The following is a 23340-nucleotide window of genomic DNA, read 5'->3' as shown; positions in this document are numbered from 1 at the left end:
CTCAGAGTAAACAACTGAGATCAGTGTGTGAAATTATGCATGATGGTAGAAATAATATTTCTGTCTATGGCTTTCTTTTTTGAGGTGAACTTTATAACTGATAATATTTTTTTAATCAGATATTAATCCTGTGTGTACTGATATTTTAAATGGTTTTGTATCCTGAGACAGTTCTAATTTCCTAGGAAGCTAAATAACTGGTACTGTTTTTTAGACTCAGTGAGCTATGTTGTTTGAATATCCAGCTTTGTTTCAGTTTTTCCATGATTACTCTTAATTTCTCTCTTTACTTTAGGTGCCACTGCTAATTAACTCGCATTTTTACCTCACCGCTTCCTCTCAAAAACTTGATCTATAGACTGTGCTTAAAACGGCATGCTAGCACAGGATGGCAGGCGTATTGTTCTGTGCGAATAACAATCCTCTTGCAGGATTTCCTCTGTCAAATAGCTACTCCTGTCTAGATAAATTTGTTAGGTGTCTGGAGCCCACTTGCTGCTTTGTAATACAGCACTGCAAACATGCATGAGCTCAGAAGTTGCTGAGTGAATAACTGGCTAAAGTCAGCTGACTATTCCTTTCCAATCAGATAAACTGTGATGTAAGTGTTTAGCAGCTGCTAGGATCTGAATAAGTGAGCCGAAGTCTGAGATACTAGAGCATGGCTATATTGTTATAGAAGGAATGAGGGAGAGAATGGACGAGTCCAGCATTCTGAGAAGGCGAGGGCTTCAGGTAGGCTATGTAGCTATTTGAGAGCTATTTTCTCAGTGAATAATTTTGTTGTAAAAGTTTCATTTGTATTTGTGTCCTGTGCAAAAATGTAGAGACAATTTTAAACTATTGATTACTATGTTTCAAGTGCAGCATGATAAATGGTTCATCAGTGAAGTATTACTTGTCAGAAAGCTGCCTGCTTTTTTTCTCTTAAGGATGTGAAATCATACATCTTTTACTAACATTCACCTGAACAAAAAAGCTTTTAAAAAACATACAGTCTGACCTTACAGTCTTATCTGCTCTTTCAGATAGAGTAATAGATCATTGATTCCCTTATAAAGAAATTTTCAAAAAGCATCTTAAATGGGAAAGTATTTAGCATTCAGGTAAATATGAACAGCTTTAGAGAATTTGAAATGTTCTGAATATTTAAGCAAAAAATAAAAAGAAGGCAAACAACCCTATACATTTTTAAATGTTTTGAATTTTCAGCATTCACTGTATATTATTTGGCAAATGTGGAAGCTATTAGTAATACTGTTTCAAGCCTCAAACATCAATGATGCTTCAATTTGATTGTTTTTGATTAACATATTGGCAAAGAAAATTATAGAATCTACTTTTCTGGGAATGCGAACAAAGTTTTAGCAGTCTTTGAATTCATTGCCAGAGAAATAATTTCAGAATACTTAGCTTATCGTTCAAGATTTCTGAGATATTATATATGTTCAGACACGTTATGCCTTTTGTTGTCTGGACTTGTGGATGCCTTAGAATTTCAAAACTTTTTGTCTTGACAACTTAGTGAATTAAACTCTCACAAATCAGTGTTCGGTGTTAGACTTGTAAGCAAAGAATAAAACATAATTAACATGATTGAAGACAGATGAAGTACCACTCTTAAACCTCTTTGTTTTCTGTTGTTAAAGAAAAAAATTGCTTAGGTCATTCATCTTTGACTAAACTTCCTTTCCCATGTTTTCTATGCAATTCTATTGTTTCATTGTACTCAAAGAAGCTATGTTACTGCCATTGTAACTTTGCAGATATTTAATTAGTGGAAATTCCTAAACTTTTAAACCTATAAATGAGAATCCTTACTGAAATAACTATTTTGCTGAAATACGTGGCTGTTTTGACAATTATTCTAGTGAGATCAGTATTGATGAACTAAGTCTTTTGAGGTTTTTTGATAAAACATGTAGTCTTAAAAAGAATATATTTTGTTTGCATTAACACTTGTCACAAGAATAGTTGTCATATATTGGTTATATTAAATAACTGTTATGATCTGAAGGTATTAAATAATTGGGATGATTACAATTAAAATAAACAATTTACTATTAGAAGCATTAATGAATGTCTTGAAACTAGGATTAAAAAAGTAAGTTTTACTTGATTTTTAGTAAGTGCTAATACTGCTTAGCAAAAGCATATAATTCTTTATAAAATATATTTATCTATATGAATCAAGTATTTTTTGCTGCATATTGAAAATACAATCTAATTTTACTACTGATTTTTTGAACTATGCTACCAAAATAAATGCAAAAACTGTTTAAGTTCTTAGTTTTTCAACTTTATTGATTTTTTTTTCTTGCTTCTCATTCAGCTGAGAATTTGATTTAGGCAAAGAAATTTTGAGCTTTGGTTCTTTGTTTATTAAACTTAAGAAAAAATTCCCCAGTGTATCTTCAATATTTATTCAAATGTAACATCTATTTGTTTCTTTGTATTTTATTTACAGCAGTAAAGGCCTGCTATATGTGCTTATATCCACTAAAGAAAAATGTGATTCCCTAAGATATCATGACTTTAATTAGTGCTGATAAGACCTTGATCAGATAAATTGACCTTAGTTTTCTTGCATTAAAGGGATGACATTTTATTAAGACTACAGTGGCCAGTACATTGACAGTGAACATCAGTTTGCCTGCTTTTTTGGTACCAGCCAGGCTCTTTGTCCAGCTGGTCTTAAAATATTTTAAAAAATTCTTTCAATTTAGAGAAAAGGGAAGAGATTACCTGCCATATTGCAAACCAAATGCCATTAGTCAATTGGACTGTGCAGTGTTTCAGATTTGATTCAGTTTGATTCAAAATACAATTATTATTTTTTTTGTTTACATTTATACCCCGCCCTTCTCCGAAGACTCAGGGCGGCTTACAGTGTATAAGGCAATAGTCTCATTCTATTTGTATATTTTTACAAAGTCAACTTATTGCCCCCCCAACAATCTGGGTCCTCATTTTACCTACCTTATAAAGGATGGAAGGCTGAGTCAACCTTGGGCCGGGCTCGAACCTGCAGTAATTGCAGGCTACTGTGTTCTTAATAACAGGCTTTACCAGCGTGAGCTAAACCGGCCCCTGGAGCATGGACATAGCATTTGCCTCTAACTTTTAAAATCAGCAGACCTTTTCTTGGAAATTGCACATCTGCCAATTTTTCCAGGAAAAGACATGACTGTGTTAAAAAGAAGTGCTATGGACACATCCTTTCTGTACCTTGAAGCATCTGTTTGGAATAGAATCTAAATCTTCACACAACTCTTAGTATCCATTACCATTTAAATTTATTGGATTGTCTCTGGTACCACATACCTGAGGAGATTATCAGGGTGATGATATTTGTCTATGCACTGTAATAAATGTGCTTTACTTTCTTGGTTTATGTATGTGGTATAATACAGATTCGTTGTATATGTGTGCTTAATGGTACATTTTCCATATAGGTAAATATAGATATATTTCTTAAGTATTATTAATTTCAATTCTGCATGGGTAAATATGTCATTTAACATAAGAGTCTACCTCTCAGTAATAAATTTCCAAAATCTTGCAAGATTTGAGTAATTTCAATTTGATTTAGTTATTTATTAGATTTTTGTATCTCCTTCAAGGAGGTAAATATACATAATGCTCCTTCCTTGTCCTATTTTCCCACAACAACCACCTTGTGAGATGTGTTGGGCTGAGAGAAAGTGACTGGCCCTAGGTCACCCAGCATTCTTACCCAGTGAGAATGAATATTAAATAAATATTAAGCGCTTGAATATTAAACTGAGATTATGATAGAGAAAATTAAGATGTCATGCAAATGTACTGCAATTTCATATTTGGCAGTTTCATAATATATTTTTTTAATTCTAAAAATCAAATGTTTAAAAATTCGGGGGTTTGAATTGATGGACATGTGTTTGAAAGCACTGTGTTATTGACTCCCTGCTATCGTAGGAATAAATTTGTCTTTATATGCAATTATTATACATACAGAAACAATGTGCTAATTTATTAGTGGAAATAATTGTAGGTGTAATGTTGATTTATTGGAAAGGTTACAGATATATGCACGTATCTCTTTCTGTCTAAGTTAGCATGAATTGAGTAGGGAGAAGGAACACGGTACAGTAATCAATAATTTTGGCAATTCAGTGGCATATATTTATTTGAAACTGCTTAGGAGAATGGTGGATTGTTACTTTCCAGGCTGTGATAAAAGAAGAAAATGGATTTTCCCAAGGTATAGTTGATATTTATTAAGCATCAGATGAAAGTATACTTTGGATCTCTATAGTGGTAGGTTATCTTGCATATTCTGACACTATTAGATTAATTGAAAAAGTGCTAGCATTAATTTAATTATTTGTATAGCTTTATCATGTTTATATGGATAAGGTTTACTTGGGCAACGTTTGGCTATGATGAGCATCTTTAATGTAAGGGCTGGAATGAAAGAAGAAACTGTCAGGCTAAGATTCGCCCCTCCCCCCGCCCCATGCCTTTCCTACTTATTTGAAATCCTGGGAACCAAAGTTTGCTACAAACTTTGCTAATTCCAACTGAAGCAAATTCAAAACAAGCAAAACAAAAGTTTTATTTATTGAGGACTTGTATTATTAGCCTTTATTATAACTATGGGGACTGCTTTTTTTAAAATTAAATTTTGAGGATTTATCTTGGGAAATTTAAGACATCACTATGTAATTATTGCTTAGATGATATGTCTCTCCATTTAAATTGCACAAAATTATTCCCCTTTCTTGGTAATGGAAAGGGTGTAGAGAAGGGATGTACAAAACATTCCATGCATAAACTCTGCCTCCTGCCTGAACCAAAACACAAATATTTGGATTGTTTGGTCCGTGCACAGACTGGGAACCCTTATTTTGGGCAGAAGTGCTTTGAAGGAAGGCAGAAGATACCAGTTTTGGCTGACGGGACGCAGAAGAGAGAAGGAAGGAAAGGAGATTGAAAGATGTTTATGAAGGTTAGTCAGGCTCTGAGGTAGTGATGGCTGAGGGAAAGGAAATAGCAAAGAAGGGACGCCAATGAGATATGCTGCTGGGAATTGGTGGCAGTCATAAAATCTGAATGAATGGCTTAGAGTGGGGGCGTGCTATGAAAATGCTGAGGTGAGTATGGTGGTAAGGCATGAAACAATGGGAATTGCTGAGGGCAAGAGGAAAGAAAAGAGGTGATACACACCAGCCCTGCTCTACTCAATCCCTTTGGACTTTGTTTTATTTAAAACCCTAGCACTGATGATGTTACCTAGTTTGGGTAATGAAACATCTACAAAAAAACAAGCAAGTTCAGACAGCACCAAGGATCCCTCATGTCAACCCTGAGCTACAAATATTCTCCTTTATTTGAAATCCATTCCAATGTATTTATTTATTAAATTTATATACCACCCTTTTCGCTATCCAGAGTGACTCTGGGCTGCTTACAATACAATAAAATAATATTTAAAAAATTGTAATATACAGGAATAATTAAATAGTGTTTGGAAACCAAGGCTAATCCAAAACAATTTGGTAGAATTTTTGAAAGCTATGGTTTGTTCTGGATTTGAAGCAACTTTAATTTTAGAGACCGAGAGAAGGGACAGGAAGTAACACGCAATTCTAAGTCACTAAAAAAACCTGAAAATAACATGGAAGCTAAAAAAAAATTAAACACTAAGACTTTAAAAAGACTTGGGTAAGGAGGTAGGTTTAAGTTGATGTTAAATGTATGTATGGTGGGCTTTATAGAAGGTGTTCTATAGATACAGGCAGTCCTCAACTTAGTACAGGCAGTCCTGAACTTAGTTCGTTCAGAGTCACAACAGCATTGAAAAAAGTGACCATTCTTCACACTTTATGACCATTGCAGCATCTCATGGTCACATGATCAAAATTCAGACACTTGGCAACTGACTCACATTTATGATGGTTGTGGTATCCCAGGGTCTTGTGATCACCTTTTGTGACTTTCTGACAAGCAAAGTCATTGGGAAGCCAGGTTCATTTAACAAAGTGTTATTAACTTAGCAACTGCAGTGGTTCACTTAACAACTGTAGCAAGAAAGGTCATAAAATGGAGCAAAACTCACTTAACAAATGTTTCATTTAGCAAAAGAAATTTTGGGCTGAATTGTGGTCATAACAATGAATAACAAGACTACCTGTTCAAAGTTGGCTGAGTAGGAATAGTGTCATGTCCAAGCCCCAGAAACAACAGATAGTGGGAGTCGCTCAAGGACAGATCTTACTGGCTTGCATCTAATAGAATCTTGCCAGACTAAAGCTGTGACATTCTACCCTAACCGATATACCTTGGGGTATTCTGGGTTATAGCTACTCTGAATATTTTCCTCCCCCACCATCTAGTTCAGAACTGTGCATCTCGTCTTTTGTTTTGGGTTCCTCTCTGGAATGTGCTGCTTCCTTCCTGGGAAGCTGTGGTACTACTGCTGATTTCCCCCCCCCCCCAAAAAAAATCTCCTTCAGCAGCACATTACATCTCATATACTGGTCATTTGGGCATAAGCTTATTCTGATTGACACGTTTTAATCTTGAATTTTACACTTCCATAAAAAATTATAGGCTAATGAACTACTGCTTGCTCTTCATTTTAAAACAGGGGAACATGTTCTTAGAGAATAAATATTTTCTTCTTTTCATAGCCAAGCTAGAGATTGCTAAGCAGACAACATGTATTCAGTTCAGTTTTGGATTGACAAGATATGCAGCATAGCATTGATGATGGAGAAATTGATGTTCAGGCTAAGAATGGTTAAAGATTAGCTAAATTTATTTATTTATTTATTTATTTATTTATTAGATTTTTATACCGCCCTTCTCCTGAAGGACTCAGGGCGGTTCACAGCCATAATAAAAGATAGACAATATACAAATAAAACAAAGATTAAAAAACTTATTATATAATTGGCTAAAATTTAAAACAATATACCATTAAAATTAAACTCTCTAAAACTTATAAAATTATAAAATTTAAAATTACGAAGCCAGTCCCGCGCGAATAAACAAATAGGTCTTCAGCTCGCGGTGGAAGGTCCGAAGGTCAGGCAGTTGACGTAATCCAGGGGGAAGTTCGTTCCAGAGGGTAGGAGCCCCCACAGAGAAGGACCTTCCCCTGGGGGCCGCCAGCTGACATTGCTTGGCGGACGGCACCCTGAGAAGCCCCTGTCTGTGTGAGCGTACGGGTTGGTGGGAGGTATTCGGTAGCAGAAGGCGGTCCCGTAAGTACCCTGGCCCTAAGCCATGGAGCGCTTTAAAGGTACTAACCAACACCTTGAAGTGCACCCGAGAGACCACAGGCAGCCAGTGCAGACTGCGCAGGAATGGTGTTACATGGGAGCCACGATAAATGATAAATGATAAATGATATACACAGGGCAGTGATGGCGAACCTTTTAGAGACTGAGTGCCCAAACTGCAATCCAAAACCTACTTATTTATCACAAAATGCCAACATGGCAATTTAACCTGAGTAATGAGGTTTTACTACCTAAAATAATGATAATGCATAGTTCAGCTAATTGTTCCAAGAAAAAGTAGTAAATGCACTTTTATGCCCCTTCATTTTTTTCTGCTTTTGAAATATTACGTTTAGCAACAATAAAAAAGAAAAACTTTTGTAATATTTCTCTTTCCCTCCCTCTCTCTTCCCTCCCTCCCTCCCTCCCTCCCTCTATCTCTGTCTCTCTGTTTCTCTCTCGCTTTCCCTCATGCTCTCTTCTCTCTCTCTTTCCCTCTCTCCCTCTCTTTATCTCTCTCTCTCTCTCTCTGATCCATCCATCCATTATCTATCTATCTATCTATCTATCTATCTATCTATCTATCTATCTATCTATCTATCTATCTATCTATCTATCTATCTATCTAGTTAGCTAGCTGTGCTCTCCTGTCCAGCTTCATGTATCATGTATCCAACCACTTGGGCTGTGGATATGGAGAGGAGGCTGGCAGGCAAAGCCAAGCATTAGTGATCCACACAAAATAAGGCAACTCTAACTTGGATCCTGTTGGGGATGATTCCCCCCTTCCCTCTTCCTCTCTCCCCACGGCGGGGGCCTGGACAGTATGAGCATAGTTCTCTCCTTGGAGATGATCAGCAAGCAAACAAACGTGGCACTCTGGCTGGGAGGTGGCAGCAGGGAGCCCCAGCTCTGGCCAGTGAGAGCGGAGCAGGCAGGGTAGGCACCTTTCCCGCTGCCACCACTGCTGGCCAGGAGAGACGTGAGAGCTGAATGTTTGGAACCACACTCAGTGAAGTTTGCAAGCGGGCTTAGTGGGACCACTTAGCGGGGAAACTCTGGCCTGTTTGGTTTGCTTCAGTGCGGGGTGGGAATGCAAAAGGCCGAGAAAATCCATGCCTCTTGGCTTTCAGCCCTCAAAGACTCCTTTGGGACAACTTTTTCTGCTTTTGAAACATTACATTTAGCAACAATAAAAAAGAAAAACTTTTGTAATATCATCTCTCTTTCCCTCCCTCCCTCCCTCCCTCTCTCCCTCCCTCTCTTTTTCTCTTTCCATCCTCCCTCTCTCTGTTTTTTCTCTCTCTCTGCCTCCCTCTGTTTCTCTCTCTCTCAGCGCTAGTTCAGGGATTCAGGAACCCCTGAGCTGGTGCTGGGTGTTAAGAAGGCTGATGAGTCCAGGAGCAGAGCACCCATGCTCAGCTGGCTGGTGGGGAGGTGGGGCATCCCAATACAGGCTGGAAAAAGCAACTGCTTTTTTTGCCAAGCCAAGCCGATGCAGAGTTGCATTGTGGCTCCATGTCGTAATGGGCTTCAGGAGGAGGACAGGACCCCATCTCCCCCATTATGAAACACACGAGTGAAAAAGTTCATTCAATCAATCATGCACATTCCTTGCTCCTTTTTATTTGTTGGAAAATTTCCTAGTAAAGTTTGCAAACCTCTTTGCATGTTTATTTTGTGGCCAGAAACAGGACAACATCTAAGCTTTCAGATGAGGTATTAACACTGGTTGGATGCCTCTGTGAGAAGCTCAGAAGTAGCAGAAATACAACAGTGGAATCTTCAGTTATGAAATGGTTCTGACTGAGGGAAATTTCTTTGGAAGGAGAAAATGGAGACCACCTACTTGTGCTGTGAAAGAGCTCCTCAAAAGAAGACCACAGGAATGTAGTTTTTTTTGTGGTTGATCGTAGGTACAGCGATTTGGGAGCTGAGGGATTTATTACATGTCATTAACTGCTTCATGGACATATGACTGGCAAAATTCTCATCTTCTTAATCACTTTACAACCTAAAGGAGATACTCCAAATGACAGTGAAGACCAAAACCTCTAAATGAGTTCCTTCTTTTTGAAATTAGGAAAAAATATGCTATTTTATAGGATTTCATTTTAAAAGCAAAAAGCTTAAGGAGATTGTGATCAAAGAAAGTTTTAAACGGACAAAAGGAACATTTTAAAAAGAATATTTTTTTCTTATGAAAGTGCCTTTGAAAATAGTAAAATCAATTAGATTGACTGGAAGTTCATGAAAATGTTGATTGTTTATTTTTAAAGACAGAAGTAATTGTTTTGTTTTGTTTTGTTACAAAACAAAAATATGAGGATATGGGCTAACTTATACTGAGACTGTAACTATGGAGACCTAATTGGGACTAAAGTGTTAAAGATAGAGAGAAGCAAAACAAAACAAAAAGCCTGCCTTTACTTTCATTGTAGCAATTGACACTTCCTCACTTTTTCACCATGGCAACCATAAGAAAAACTGCTAAATTGTGAGAGGGATGCAGGGGTTCACTAGAACAAATTAGAAGTAAAGGTACTTTACCAGAATGAAGAAAGTGTTTGAAGAATTTTGCATAAGTTTACTGCAACAGTTGCAGGGCTTAAAGAAGTTAAGAAAATAGAAGATTCTGTAGGGCAAAAGAAGCAGACTTAAAACAAATCAGATGACAAAATTTTGGAAACTAAGACAAATTGTAACTAGGGCGAAGGAGAAGGTATTCAATATAATATGCTATTATTGTAACCCTAGGATTTCAACTGTGGCATACAACACAGTTTGCAAGAATGGGTTGTTATACAAACTGGGCCATGTTATCTCCTGTAAAAACTCTGTCAACTAATTAATAAAATACTGAGTGATAGTAATGGGGGACAACGTAAGTAAGGTAAGAAAGTTAAACAACAGCCTCCCACAAAGCTCTGTAACAGCACCTACACTGTTCAATTTATACATATTAGATATTCCAGCAACAAGAGGACACAAATTTGGATATGCTGATGATTTGGCCATAGCAGTACAAAAGAAATACATAGACATGGCAAACAGCTTCTTGTCCAAAGATCTTAGGATCTTGGGAAAATTCTTCACTGACTAGAGACTTATTCCTAGCACCAGAAAAACAGTAACTACATACAGCAAACTAGCATATGAAGATCGATTTAAACAACAACAAAGTACCTTGGAGTACTTTGGACTGGAATCTCTCATATAAGATACATCCAGATAAAATGGCCGCAAGTGCTGTCCCGGTGTCTGGAAGCCGTACGGGTCTGGATGGGGAGAAACAGGCTCGAGCTCAATCCCTCCAAGACAGAGTGGCTGTGGATGCCGGCATCCCGGTACAGTCAGCTGCAGCCGCAGCTGACTGTTGGGGGCGAGTCATTGGCCCCAATGGAGAGGGTGTGCAACTTGGGCGTTCTCCTGGATGGACGGCTGTCCTTCGAAGACCATTTGACGGCCGTCTCCAGGAGAGCTTTTTACCAGGTGCGCCTGGTTCGCCAGTTGTGCCCCTTTCTAGACCGGGATGCCCTATGCACGGTCACTCATGCTCTCGTGACATCTCGTCTGGATTACTGCAATGCTCTCTACATGGGGCTCCCCTTGAGGAGCACCCGGAGGCTCCAGTTGGTCCAGAATGCGGCTGCACGGGTGATAGAGGGAGCCCCTCGTGGCTCCCATGTGACACCTCTCCTGCGCAGACTGCACTGGCTACCTGTAGCCTTCCGGGTGCGCTTCAAGGTTTTGGTAACTATCTTCAAAGCGTTCCATGGCATAGGGCCAGGTTACTTATGGGACCGTCTGCTGCCACCGATTGCCTCTCACCAACCCGTGCGCTCTCACAGGGAAGGACTCCTCAGGGTGCCGTCGGCCAGGCAGTGCCTACTGGCGACACCCAGGGGAAGGGCCTTTTCTGTGGGGGCTCCCACCCTCTGGAACGAACTTCCCCCAGGACTTCACCAACTTCCGGACCTTCGAACCTTTCGCCGCGAGCTTAAGACACATCTGTTTATTTGCGCAGGACTGGACTAGAATTTTAAATTTTGAATTTGGTTTTGATTGGGGTTTTATTACTTTTATTGCTATTTTAAATATTCGGCCTTATTTAATAAGTTTTTTAATTGATGTTTTATTCTGTATCTATATGTATGTTTTTTAATCAGGCTGTAAACCGCCCTGAGTCCTTTGGGAGATAGGGCGGTATAAAAATGCGAATAAATAAATAAATAAATAAATAAAAAAATCAATACTAGGAGCAACATATTCCACAAATTATGTGGAACTAAATGGGGAGGTTCAGCTCAGGTCATCAGCACTTCAGAGGATAATTAGAACTGCAGAAAAAACAATTACTACCAACCTGCCTTCCATTGAGGACCTGTGTACTGCACGAGTCAAAAAGAGGGCTGAGAAAACCGAAGAGCCAGCACTGTCTGAAGACGTCTCCGTGGTCATGACTAAATGCCAAAGGCGCATGGAACACTCTTACCTTCCTACCAAAGGTGGTCCCTATTTTTCTACTTGCATTTTTTAAGTGTTTCAAACTGCTAGTTTGGCAGAAGCTGGGACAAGTAACTAGAACTTACTCCGTTACGCGGTGCTAGGGATTCGAACTGCTGAACTGCTGACCTTTCGATCAACAAGCTCAGTGTCTTAGCCACTGAGCCATCGCATCTTCAAATGTATTTTTGAAATCTGAATAACATGAAGCAGCATTTTATCATGCTTAATGAACATAAATTTATAAAGGTGAATATGTATTTATTGAGGAAAATGATCCAAATCTACATATTTGTGGGTGGCAAAAGGATGTGAATCTCTAGGATTCATTTGAAGAGTCAGAAGTTTTAATCAGTGGGATGATAATCAGGTAGGAGGTCCTGCCTTATTTAAAGATCAGAATTTCTGATGTTCACCATCAAAGGTTGTTCTTCACAACATAGGTAGATGCAAATGTCTCATGGTTTGAACAGAGGAGATTTCTGAAGATCTCTGACAGACCATTGTTGATGCTCCCCAAGATAGAAAAGGTTACAAAACTATTTCCAGAGAGTTTGGACTCCAGCAGTCCATTGTCAGGGATATTTTCAAAAAGGTTGACAAACTTTGAAGGACCATTCTAGAAAACTGCCTGATGGGAAACTGAATCTTTAGCTATTGGTACAAATTAGGAACCGTCCTTAATGTTTTAAATGTAAAATCTAATCATTTTATCAGAAGCAGATGTTGGTGAACTAGTCACTTCCTATAGAATCCTGAGAACAATACATCTTGTTGATTCAATGCAGGCTGGTCCCCTCTGGGAGTTCAGTGTGCTATTTACCGGTATTACCTACAAACAAATCCCTACATGATTTGGGAGAAGGATATCTGCATGCTAATTGTGTATCATATGTACATATATATCCTGCTTTATTATTTAATAGAATTATATAATTATGACAGAAAGATAAATTATATTTATAAATATACATTATAATAGTGCAGTGATGCAAAAAAAAATTCAATTAATACTCATCAGAAAGTTTGCAACAACACTTTGAACTCTGCAGTCTTTTAATTATCCTCCTTCATTGCTCAATTCAACTGAACTTGCTTAGGAAGCATGGCTATAGTTCAGTATTATTTTACAGTTGTGAGTCTCTTCAAAAGTAACCTAAGGCATTCTGAAATATTATGTGACCTCTGGCATACAAGGTTTTCAGTGAGCTAACCTGACTCAGACGGCTTTTTAAACCTTTTTTTTAAATAAGAAAAAGATAGGATTGTACTTCTGAAAAGAATTAAATGAAAATTTGGGAGATTATTTTAGATATGACTTTACCTGGCAGTAGAGCACAGAATTAAGAATACTATGCCTAGAAGGTCTTATTCCAAAAGAGATAGTCTAACGATTGTTATTCAAAGTCTGATAACATTCAGTTTAGAGCATGGATATCCAACCGAATGGCTTGCCTGGGCCTTACTGAGTGCAGAGGAATTGTCTTGGGCCATAAATAAAATACCAGTATATAATATAGTTAATGGATATAAGTTACATAATCAAAGGTGGTATTCAGCAGGTTCTGACCAGTTCTGGAAAACTGGTAGCAGAAATTTTGAGTATTTTGAGTAAAACTTTTCAAATATTTATAGTTCTTAAAAGAGTACTTGAAACATTTTCACTAGACAGTCCATCTTAAAAGGAGCTAAGTTGCATGATAAGTGCAGCACTACCTAGTATCTGAGACCAGAAATGTCACTTTATTTTTTGAATATTTGTTTCAGCTGTCACTTTGAAATAGTGACAGCTGAAACGAATAGGAAATGTAACATATAGTCAAGTTCCTGGAATTTTAAGCTAATGCTGGAAAAACCAACAACATAATTATCACCTTTAAAGCGCTCCTTGGCATTGGACTGGGATATTTACGGGACCGCCTGCTGCCGCCAGTTACCTCCCATTGTCTGGTACGTCCAGTGCGCTCTCACAGGGAGGGCCTTCTTAGGGTGCCGTCGGCTAGCCAATGTCGGCTGGCGGCCCCCAGGAGAAGAGCGTTCTCTGTGGGGGCCCCGGCTCTATGGAATGAGCTGCCGGTGGGACTCCATCTCCTCCCTGATCTCCGGATCTTTAAACGCGAGCTCAAGACTTTCTTTTTTCACCAAGCAGGGCTGGCCTGATTGATTTTAATATGGGGGGTTTTAGTGGGTTTTTTAACAAGGTTTTAGCTTTTGAAAAATTTTAGCTAATATTTTAAGTATACAGTGGTTGAATTAGATTTTTAAACTTGTTATGGTATTTTAATTTTTTGGATTTTTGTTGTTTTATTTGCTGTACACCGCCTTGAGTCTTCGGAGAAGGGCGGTATAAAAATATGAATGAATGAATGAATGAATGAATGAATGAATAAATAAATAAATAAAATAATTTTACTCTTCTGAGAGCCCACCGATCCTGGAATAAATAACTTTTAAAAATTGCAGGTGGTAAATTCACTATTATTTTGAGTAGCATCATAGGTCCTGGGATCCCTGCTTTGTTGAGTTTTGAAATTTATTACATTAGACTATTTTTTAAAAATGTAAATATTTTACCTAAATCATTTCAGTTTCAAAGTTATTTTACCCTACAGTGATTCTGGATGATTTACAATTGAACAGTGAAAAAGGAAATGATTTATAGCAAAGAAGAAGAGTACAGCTGAAAGGAAGACAGAACCAAAAACCAATCTACCAATCCATTGCCATCCAAACCAAAGTTTAGGGAAACAACCAGGTATTTAATACCTTGTGGAAAATCAAAAGGGTGGAAAAAGTAGAGATCTCTGATGATAATGATGATATGTTATCAAGTCTTTCTTAGTATTTAGCAACCACATAGTTATATTTTCTCCATGATGATCTGTCTCTTAGTTTGATTCTTCAGCTCCTCCAGTGATGTAGTTATCATTACTGTAACTGACTCATTCATTTTGCTACTGATGATTTTCTTTCCTTCCATCTTCCCCAGCATTAGAATCTTTCCAGAGAGAAAGCTTTTCACATAATGCATCCAAAGTAGGATAATTTGAGCCTGGTCATTTGTGTCTTGAGTGCAAACTCTTGGTTGATTTATATCGTGATCCATTTGTTTGTTTTGTGGCCTGTCCATGTTATTCTCAGGAGTCTTCTCAAATACCAACGTTCAGAAACATTGATGCACTTCCTATCCCGTTTCTTCACACAACAAAACACAACAAAGAATGTTCTTTCTGCGCCAACTCAGAAAGCTCAAACTGCCCAAGGAGCTGCTGATCCAGTTCTACAGAGGAAGGATTGAGTCTGTCATCTGCACCTCTATAACTGTCTGGTTTGGTTCTGCAACCCAACAAGAAAGACACAGACTTCAAAGGATCATTAGAACTGCAGAAAAAACAATGGCTACCAACCTGCCTTCCATTGAGGACCTGTATACTGCATGAGTCAAAAAGAGGGCTGTGAAAATATTTACAGAACCCTCACTTCCTGGACATAAACTGTTTCAACTCCTACCCTCAAAATGACACTATAGACCAGAACAAGTAGACACAAGAAGAGTTTTTTCTTGAACGCCACATCACTCTGCTAAACAAATAATTCTCTCAACACTGTCAAACTATTTACTAAATCTGCACTACTATTAATTTTCTCATTATTCCAATCAGCCATCTCCTTCCACTTATGACTGTATGACTTTAACTTTGTTGCTTGTATCCTTACGATTTATATTGATATTATTTCCTGATTGCTTATTTGTACCCTATGACTATCATTAAGTGTTGTATCTTAGAATTGTTGATGAACGTATCTTTTCTTTTATGTATACTGAGAGCATATGCACCAAGACAAATTCCTTGTGTGTCCAATCACACTTGGCCAATAAAAAATTCTATTCTATTCTATTCTATTCTATTCTATTTTATTCTATTCTATTCTATTCAGTTCAATATGGATTTCTGAATTGATATAATACCACAGGACAGGAGCCATTAGAAAGAAGGCAGATTTCCTGACTTTTGTTGAATCTGTGAGATATGGAGAATGTCCATCAATGTGACCTCATTGAATGGGCAGCAACATATGGACATAGGATGTTCAAGTTGCCAGGCTCTAAGCTATGAAAGATTTTATAACTTATACCTCAGATTCTACCTGGAAACCAATTGTACTTCAGCAGGCAAAGTAGCAGGAACATGTGGATGTTTTGCAATGTTACCTATCACTGCCCATGCCACTGCATTGGGTGAGTGTTCTTGGACGACAGTCCTGTGTAGACTGCAGTTCAGGTGTTCAGTTGAGAGGTGAGAATGGCATGAATGAGTGCCTGATGAAGGGCATTCTGGATCAGCTAGACGAACCTTTGCAAAGACTCTTTTGGCCAAAAGTTGTCATCTGCTCTTTAAGCCTAGGGGACTCCCAGATTGTGCGCTAGTCTTGCATGGAGAAGTGCAAACTGCATTTGTGTGTGTGGGCATTTTAATTGACATTCAAGTGTCCCATGGTATATTATCATTGGGAAGCAAACTGAATATGTTCACAAATATGTTTGTATGATTGTTCAAATATAGGAATATGGTGCTTTTGTAAGTCAAATAGATAAATAGATAAAAAATGTTGCTGAAAACTGGTGGCTTTGTTTTTGGATTTCAGCAATGTGATTTGGGCACATGGATTTCATATGCAACTGATGGGTTGCAAATTGCTTACCTTTATATTGGTAGATGCACCAGGAAAAAGAACAATGAAAGATGTAAGCCTTTGTGCCATTCCTATACAGCTACTCCTTGATTTATAACCATTCGTTTAGTGACTGTTTGAAGTTTTATTTATTTATATAAATGAGCCTTTCATAAAGTGGCTTTTCTGACTTGCTTAGGATTCACAGAGAAACACACAGATCTGGGGCTGGTTAGCACCTTGAAAGGTGTTGAAAGGTATTGTGATAATATTCTCTTAAGTGTGTTTGGAAATCTTAATTGGTCCAGAATGCTGCAATCTATTTGTAAATAGAAGTTGCATATAACATAACATAACATAACATAATAACAGAGTTGGAAGGGACCTTGGAGCCTTCTAGTCCCCCTGCCTAGGCAGGAACCCTACACCATCTCAGTCAGATGGTTATCCAACATTTTCTTAAAAATTTCCAGTGTTGGAGCATTCACAACTTCTGCAGGCAAGTCGTTCCACTTATTAATTGTTCTAACTGTCAGGAAATTTCCCCTTAGTTCTAAGTTGCTTCTTTCTTTGATCAGTTTCCACCCATTGCTTCTTGTTCTACCCTCAGGTGCTTTGGAGAACAGCCCGACTCCCTCTTCTTTGAGGGAGATATTGGAACACAGCTATCATGTCTCCCCTAGTCCTTCTTTTTATTAAACTAGACATACCCAGTTCCTGCAACCGTTCTTCATATGTTTTAGCCTCCAGTCCTCTAATCATCTTTGTTGCTCTTCTCTGCGCTCTTTCTAGAGTCTCAACATCTTTTTTACATCGTGGAGACCAAAACTGGATGCAATATTCCAAGTGTGGCCTTACCAAGGCATTATAAAGTGGCACTAACACTTCACGTGATCTTGATTTTATCCCTCTGTTTATGCAGCCCAGAACTGTGTTGGCTTTTTTAGCAGCTGCTGCACACTGCTGGCTCATATCTAAATGGTTATCCACTAGAACTCCAAGATCCCTCTCACAGGTACTACTATTGAGCAAGGTACCACATATACGGTACCGGTGCATTTTATAGAAATCCTAAACTCTTTAGAATTCACATCCTGTGTAGTTGAGTGATGTTACATTTTTATTAGCATTTAAAAGCTTTACTAGCTTTTAAAAAGGACAGTTAAAACACATCATTTTGTATAGACTCTTAACTGCTGATTTTAGCTGGTAATATTAATAATTTTGTTTATTTTACTTGTTTGTCTTAATTGTTATTTTTACAGTTTTAAAATCTTGATTTTAAATTCGTTTTTGTTGTTAACTGCTGAAAGACTTCAGAGTTTGGAGTGTATAAGTTAAGTACAAATAATTCTAAACCTAAATGCTTTAGAGGCAAAATATTTGAAAGACTACCTTCTATAAAATAATTTGTCTTTTGAGTTATCTTCAGAAGCCTTCTTCTCAAGATCAGTAATTCCCGAGAACCCTGAAAAGTTTTGGTTGGGATTAAAGAGACATTCTGGTCCAAAGTAACAGAGGCTTAGAATTATTTGAGGCCCCAAAGACCCATTTTTTAAACCACTGAAACCCTACAGTTGCCAAAATCAGTGGCACAATGTCATGCATTGTGAGATGTGAAATTCATGAAAATTATACTATAGCTCGAAAGATCGGTTCAACATGGTTTAAAAAGCAGAACTTTCCAACCATGAGAGCATGAAAGAAGATAGATCCTAGACCTACCCACAATCATTCATTACCTTTTGTATCCTGACCCCATTGCATTGGGTTCACAACCCCTAGTGATCACAGAAAAGGAAGTGCAGGACCTATTTCACAGACAAAAACCAGGAAAAGCTCCAGGCCCAGACAAGATAACTCCTTCTTGCTTAAAAGTCTGTGCTGACCAATTGGCCCCCATCTTCACCCATCTAAGCCAGGACTGGCTTAGATTTTAAATTTAGAGGGGTTTTAAATTGATTTTAATATTTATATTTTATATTTATATTTCTATTTTTAATAATTCGGGCGCTAGAATAAGTTTTTTAAGGATTATTTTAATTTGTATATTGATGTTTTATATGCCTGTGAACCGCCCTGAGTCCTTTGGGAGATAGGGCGGTATATAAATTCGAATAATAAATAAAATAAATAATAAATAAATAAAAATAAATATTTTCAATAAATCACTAGAGATGTGTTATGTTCCTTTTTGCTTCAAACGCTCTACCATCATCCCAGTGCCGAAGAAGCCCACCATCAAGGAACTGAATGACTACAGACCAGTTGCTTTAACATCTGTAGTCATGAAAACCTTTGAAAGGCTAGTGCTTTCCTACTTGAAAACCATCACGGATCTACTGTTAGACCCCTTGCAATTTTTTTTTTAAATTTACATTTATATCCCGCCCTTCTCCGAAGACTCAGGGTGGCTTACAGTGTATAAGGCAATAGTCTCATTCTATTTGTATATTTACAAAGTCAACTTATTGCCCCCCCAACAATCTGGGTCCTCATTTTACCTACCTTATAAAGGACGGAAGGCTGAGTCAACCTTGGGCCGGGCTTGAACCTGCAGTAATTGCAGGCTACTGTGTTCTAATAACAGGCTCCTTACAGCCTGAGCTATTACGGCCCTAATTTGCGTACCGAGCAAATAGATCAACAGATGATGCTGTTAATATGGCTCTGCACTACATCCTACAACATCTTGAGTCTCCAAAGACCTATGCAAGGGTCCTTTTTGTAGACTTTAGTTCAGCATTCAATACCATCATTCCAGACATTCTTCTGTTGGAAGAAATATCCATCTGGGTTCAGTTCCAAGTGGGGACAAAGACACTGGAAACATGGAGGCTGCTTGGAAAGATGGTTTAATGGTGGCCAGGATCACATGACTTGAGATCCTGAACAGAAAAGGGCTGTGATCCTGTGTGCTCCCTGGCTTTATGCTTTTTCTGAGCTTTGAACTTTCTGGGGCACAAGAAGAGTACCCTGATTGGCTGTCAGACTCCCAGGGGGTGGGGGTCTTAGCTAGCCTTGCTGGCTGATGTAATCTTCCCAGGTGCCATGTGGTGAGTTTCAGTTGCTAGATGGGTTCTATTATGATGCAGATGATGGTGGCCCATTGACAAAGGTGGGGGGTGGCAGGAAGTTTAACATAACATAACATAACATCAGAGTTGGAAGGGACCTTGGAGGCCTTCTAGTCCAACCCCCTGCCCAGGCAGGAAACCCTACACCATCTCAGTCAGATGGTTATCCAACATTTTCTTAAAAATTTCCAGTGTTGGAGCATTCACAACTTCTGAAGGCAAGTCGTTCCACTTATTAATTGTTCTAACTGTCAGGAAATTTCTCCTTAGTTGTAAGTTGCTTTGAACTAAGGAGAAATTTCCTGACAGGGAGTTGCAGGGAGCTGCTTTGTCTTTAAAACATGTTTCTCCATTTCTCATCCAGGGAAATATATTCTGCCTTTTTAAATATTTTCTAAAATATTTCATTCTTCTAGGAGGGGGGTGGGTGCTAAATTCCTACAATCCCTACTTTTTTTTTTCAAAACGTTGAGTTTTGAAACATGCTCTTGGCAAAAAATTAAAATTGATAAAATCAGGGAGGCTTGATGGGTGCTTTTAATTTTTCTGATGCAAAGGAAGCCATTGATAGAGACAACAGAAAAAAGATTCCTTCAGTGGCTCCCAAAAGCTTTCAACCATGAAGGTCTAGCAGCCAGGGGAAAAGTTCTGGTAAGAATTTTACAGTATCCAATTTTCTATGCCAATTAATTTCAGCTGTTAGATATCACTTTCTGTGAGCTTCCAGTCAGGTTTCAAGCAAGCACACATCCCAAAATTTTCACAGCCATGGTTTTCCTTTAAATTACAGGCTGCCCATTTCCAAGGGTTGGTTACTGAACCTGCCCTAGCTCTTACTTTAGTGCATCCAGATTTTTTTTAGTCCAAATTGAGGTTAATCAGTATGCAATCCAGGCTTTTTCCTTTTTTTTTTTTAAATTACACACAATGAGCCCTGGGACTTCTACTCATGAGACCACCAGTGCAACATATCTTGCTTTACTGGGCAACTGGGCAGCATCATTTGTGAGTCAGTCAGGGCTTGGGTTTTGGATATCACTTTTTCTGCTATCTCTTCAAGAGAGGAATTGCCTGAGGGGGATGCCCCTCCCCCATGGAATTAGCAGGGAGTTCTGGCTCCTTGGGCTTTTAGTGCCACAGAGCAAAATCAACCTAGGGGAAGTCTTGTGTGGAGGTAAGTGAAGGGAATAGTTTCAGTCTAATTCTGAATGGTGTGTCTCTCTCTGTGTGCCTGTGTATGCAGCTACCTTTACAATTCAGGCAATACAAACAATACAAACATGCTGGACAAATTTCCCTACCATTAGACAGAAATCTCAGGTGTTCAGAACTAACTGTGGCAGCCACTTTCAAATACAATCCTTACATGAATACTTTAGACTGATTACAATATAAAGGAGACAAGACAGAAAACCTTACAATGAATTTCCACCCTCCCACCATAGTCTTTCCAGCTGTCTTCTGGGAATTGAAAAGAGTCTTTTAGTCTTTACTTGTACATCTCAGGGTCCTTTCTTTCATGTCTGCTGGGTAGCATGCTTGGTGATAAGGCTGGTTAGTCAGGCTTGGAAGGTCTGCTCCACTCTGGTTGCTGTGATGACTTTCAGTGGGGGCTGGATTCAAACTCAATTCCTGGCTCCAACAAATGGAAGGTCTCCTCTGGGGGCAGCATCTGGAACCATGTGCTCTGCTTCCACAGTTGCAGAGTCATCTTTTCAGGGCTGAAAGACATTAGAACAGGATCTCCTCCCCACTTTTGTGGGTAATCTTCTCAGGAAAGGCATTGTAACAGGATTAAAGGGGTGGGGGTAGATATCTTGCAGGCAGAGTTTGAAAAGAAACAACACATCAATATTGCAGTTACTAAAAGATAATGCAGTTTCAACAAAATGCAGTTTCAACAAAATGGAGACATAACTGATGAGAAAGAAAAAACTGGATTCACCTGCTTCAGGAAGAGGATGAACAGGTAAAATCATTTAAACACACAGTAAATGCAAGACTGAATTTTTTTTTCTCTTGTAAGTGAACTTAAAACATTTCCTCATAAACTTGAGTTGTTACTTTAAGATAAAGAGAGGGAAGGAGAAAAAAAAACAGAAACAGGATGAAAAGTCCTCTTTACTGTTTTGTTGGCCGGACAAAGACAGGAAAAAGGCTCTTTCCTTTTTTCTCTCTCTCTCTTTCCCATTTTCATTGCTTCAACCTTTTGTTTTTCTTTTTCCCTAACAATTTAAAATTCTTGTCTCTAGAGATCAGATACATTTTACAGTTACAATTACCTCAAGGGCCCACAAAGACAGACATACACACATAAAAAACAAGGAGGACAAAGAGAAAAACAAAACTCTGAGATTTACACACACACTGATCATTCCCGCCATAAATCTCAGTTAAATTAGGGAAGGCACAAATCTTAACAGACAGACCACGTGGTTCCATAGAAGACAAAGAAAGAGACAAACAAACAAAACAAACAAAACAAAAACCCAAACATTCCTATTTACATATTTCCCTTTTCTTTTAAGTACCTTTATTTAGCCAAATTTGTTTCCTATTCTCATCTCTTAGCAAAGCCCATTTTTCACATAGTTTCCTCAACTACTTTTTCCGCATACCAGGCAAAACTGGCAGCCGCCTGGCATCCCAGGCCCCAAGCAGGTCTCCTAGGGGATTTCCCGCCACCCTCGAGCTACTGCTTCCCATGTTTCCCTCTCCGATGTGAGGTTTTATTTTTCACTTTGGCTTAGCCGGGTGGACCCTCCTACAGTTTTCAGAAAAAAAAGTTCTGGGAAGGACTTCGACTCCCTTCTGTCGAAGTATGGGCCCCTTCCTGTTAAGGGAGCTTCGTTTTGGATCAAAAAGGTGATCCCAGAGGACCTACTGCCCCTCCAGCAGGTACGAGCACCTCCTCAACACTGCTTCCTGCTTTGCTTTCTCTAAAATACACTAGTAAACTCTACTCTTTTTAATTGTCCCCTTCACGCTCACTTTCCTTTTACTCGGCTCCCGTTCCTGATAAACACAAAGTTCCACGTTTGGCTTCCCCCCCTTGCTTTCTCTAGCTTACCGGTCACAGCTTGGTGGAGCTAGCAGTAGGCAGAGGTGCGGCTAGAGGTTGCTCAAAGAGGTGGAATCAGATTGTTTCCTCAGGTGGAATCCCACACACACACTTCCTCCTTCCCTAACAGAAGGTCCTGTGCTCTGGCAAAACCCCCATGCTCTCCAGACTTTTGGTCTTTCTGCGGTTAGGAAATGCACAGAGGAAGCAAGATCCAGCTGTGATTGGGAGAAGGGCTCTCTTACACACACACATGCAGGCATACACATATTTCCTATACTTTTCCATGCTTTAAAATTAAAATTTAGAGGTACTCACCTTCTTTCCAAGCAGCCTTTGAGCTCAACACTCAAAACCCCTTTAAAACCTAGTTCCAAATGGCCAAGGTCCAGGAAAACTTACCCACAGACTCAATGGGTCTGCTGCTAGCAAGGGAGGCTTACCTGGGCCAGGTCCATTGGTTAGGTTAGCTTGGAATCCCATCTGGGTCGCCAATTGTTGGAAGAAATATCCATCTGGGTTCAGTTCCAAGTGGGGACAAAGACACTGGAAACATGGAGGCTGCTTGGAAAGATGGTTTAATGGTGGCCAGGATCACATGGCTTGAGATCCTGAACAGAAAAGGGCTGTGATCCTGTGTGCTCCCTGGCTTTATGCTTTTTCTGAGCTTTGAACTTTCTGGGGCACAAGAAGAGTACCCTGATTGGCTGTCAGACTCCCAGGGGGTGGGGGTCTTAGCTAGCCTTGCTGGCTG

At 38.9% G+C, this 23340-nt stretch overlaps 1 protein-coding gene across 4 annotated transcripts in view; it reads left to right on the top strand.

Moving 5' to 3' along the window:
* Positions 1-23340, top strand: part of MAST4 (microtubule associated serine/threonine kinase family member 4) — a 231976-nt gene that overhangs the window by 58721 nt on the left and 149915 nt on the right. Inside the window, exon 1 of one of the 4 annotated variants that reach the window (XM_058169506.1) lies at positions 623-735. The exons of 2 other annotated variants lie outside the window; for them this stretch is intronic. In XM_058169506.1, the coding sequence (XP_058025489.1) occupies positions 685-735 (51 nt within the window). In that variant the 5' untranslated portion in view covers positions 623-684. Of the gene's footprint in view, positions 1-622; positions 736-23340 lie in introns of those variants that run through there. One more of the 4 variants, XM_058169503.1, reaches the window with a different exon arrangement.

Source organism: Ahaetulla prasina, chromosome 2 (genome assembly GCF_028640845.1).
Source record: "Ahaetulla prasina isolate Xishuangbanna chromosome 2, ASM2864084v1, whole genome shotgun sequence".
Lineage (NCBI taxonomy): Eukaryota > Metazoa > Chordata > Lepidosauria > Squamata > Colubridae > Ahaetulla > Ahaetulla prasina.
The sequence above is the reverse complement of the archived record's forward strand: the minus strand, read 5'-3'. Positions and strand labels throughout refer to the sequence as shown.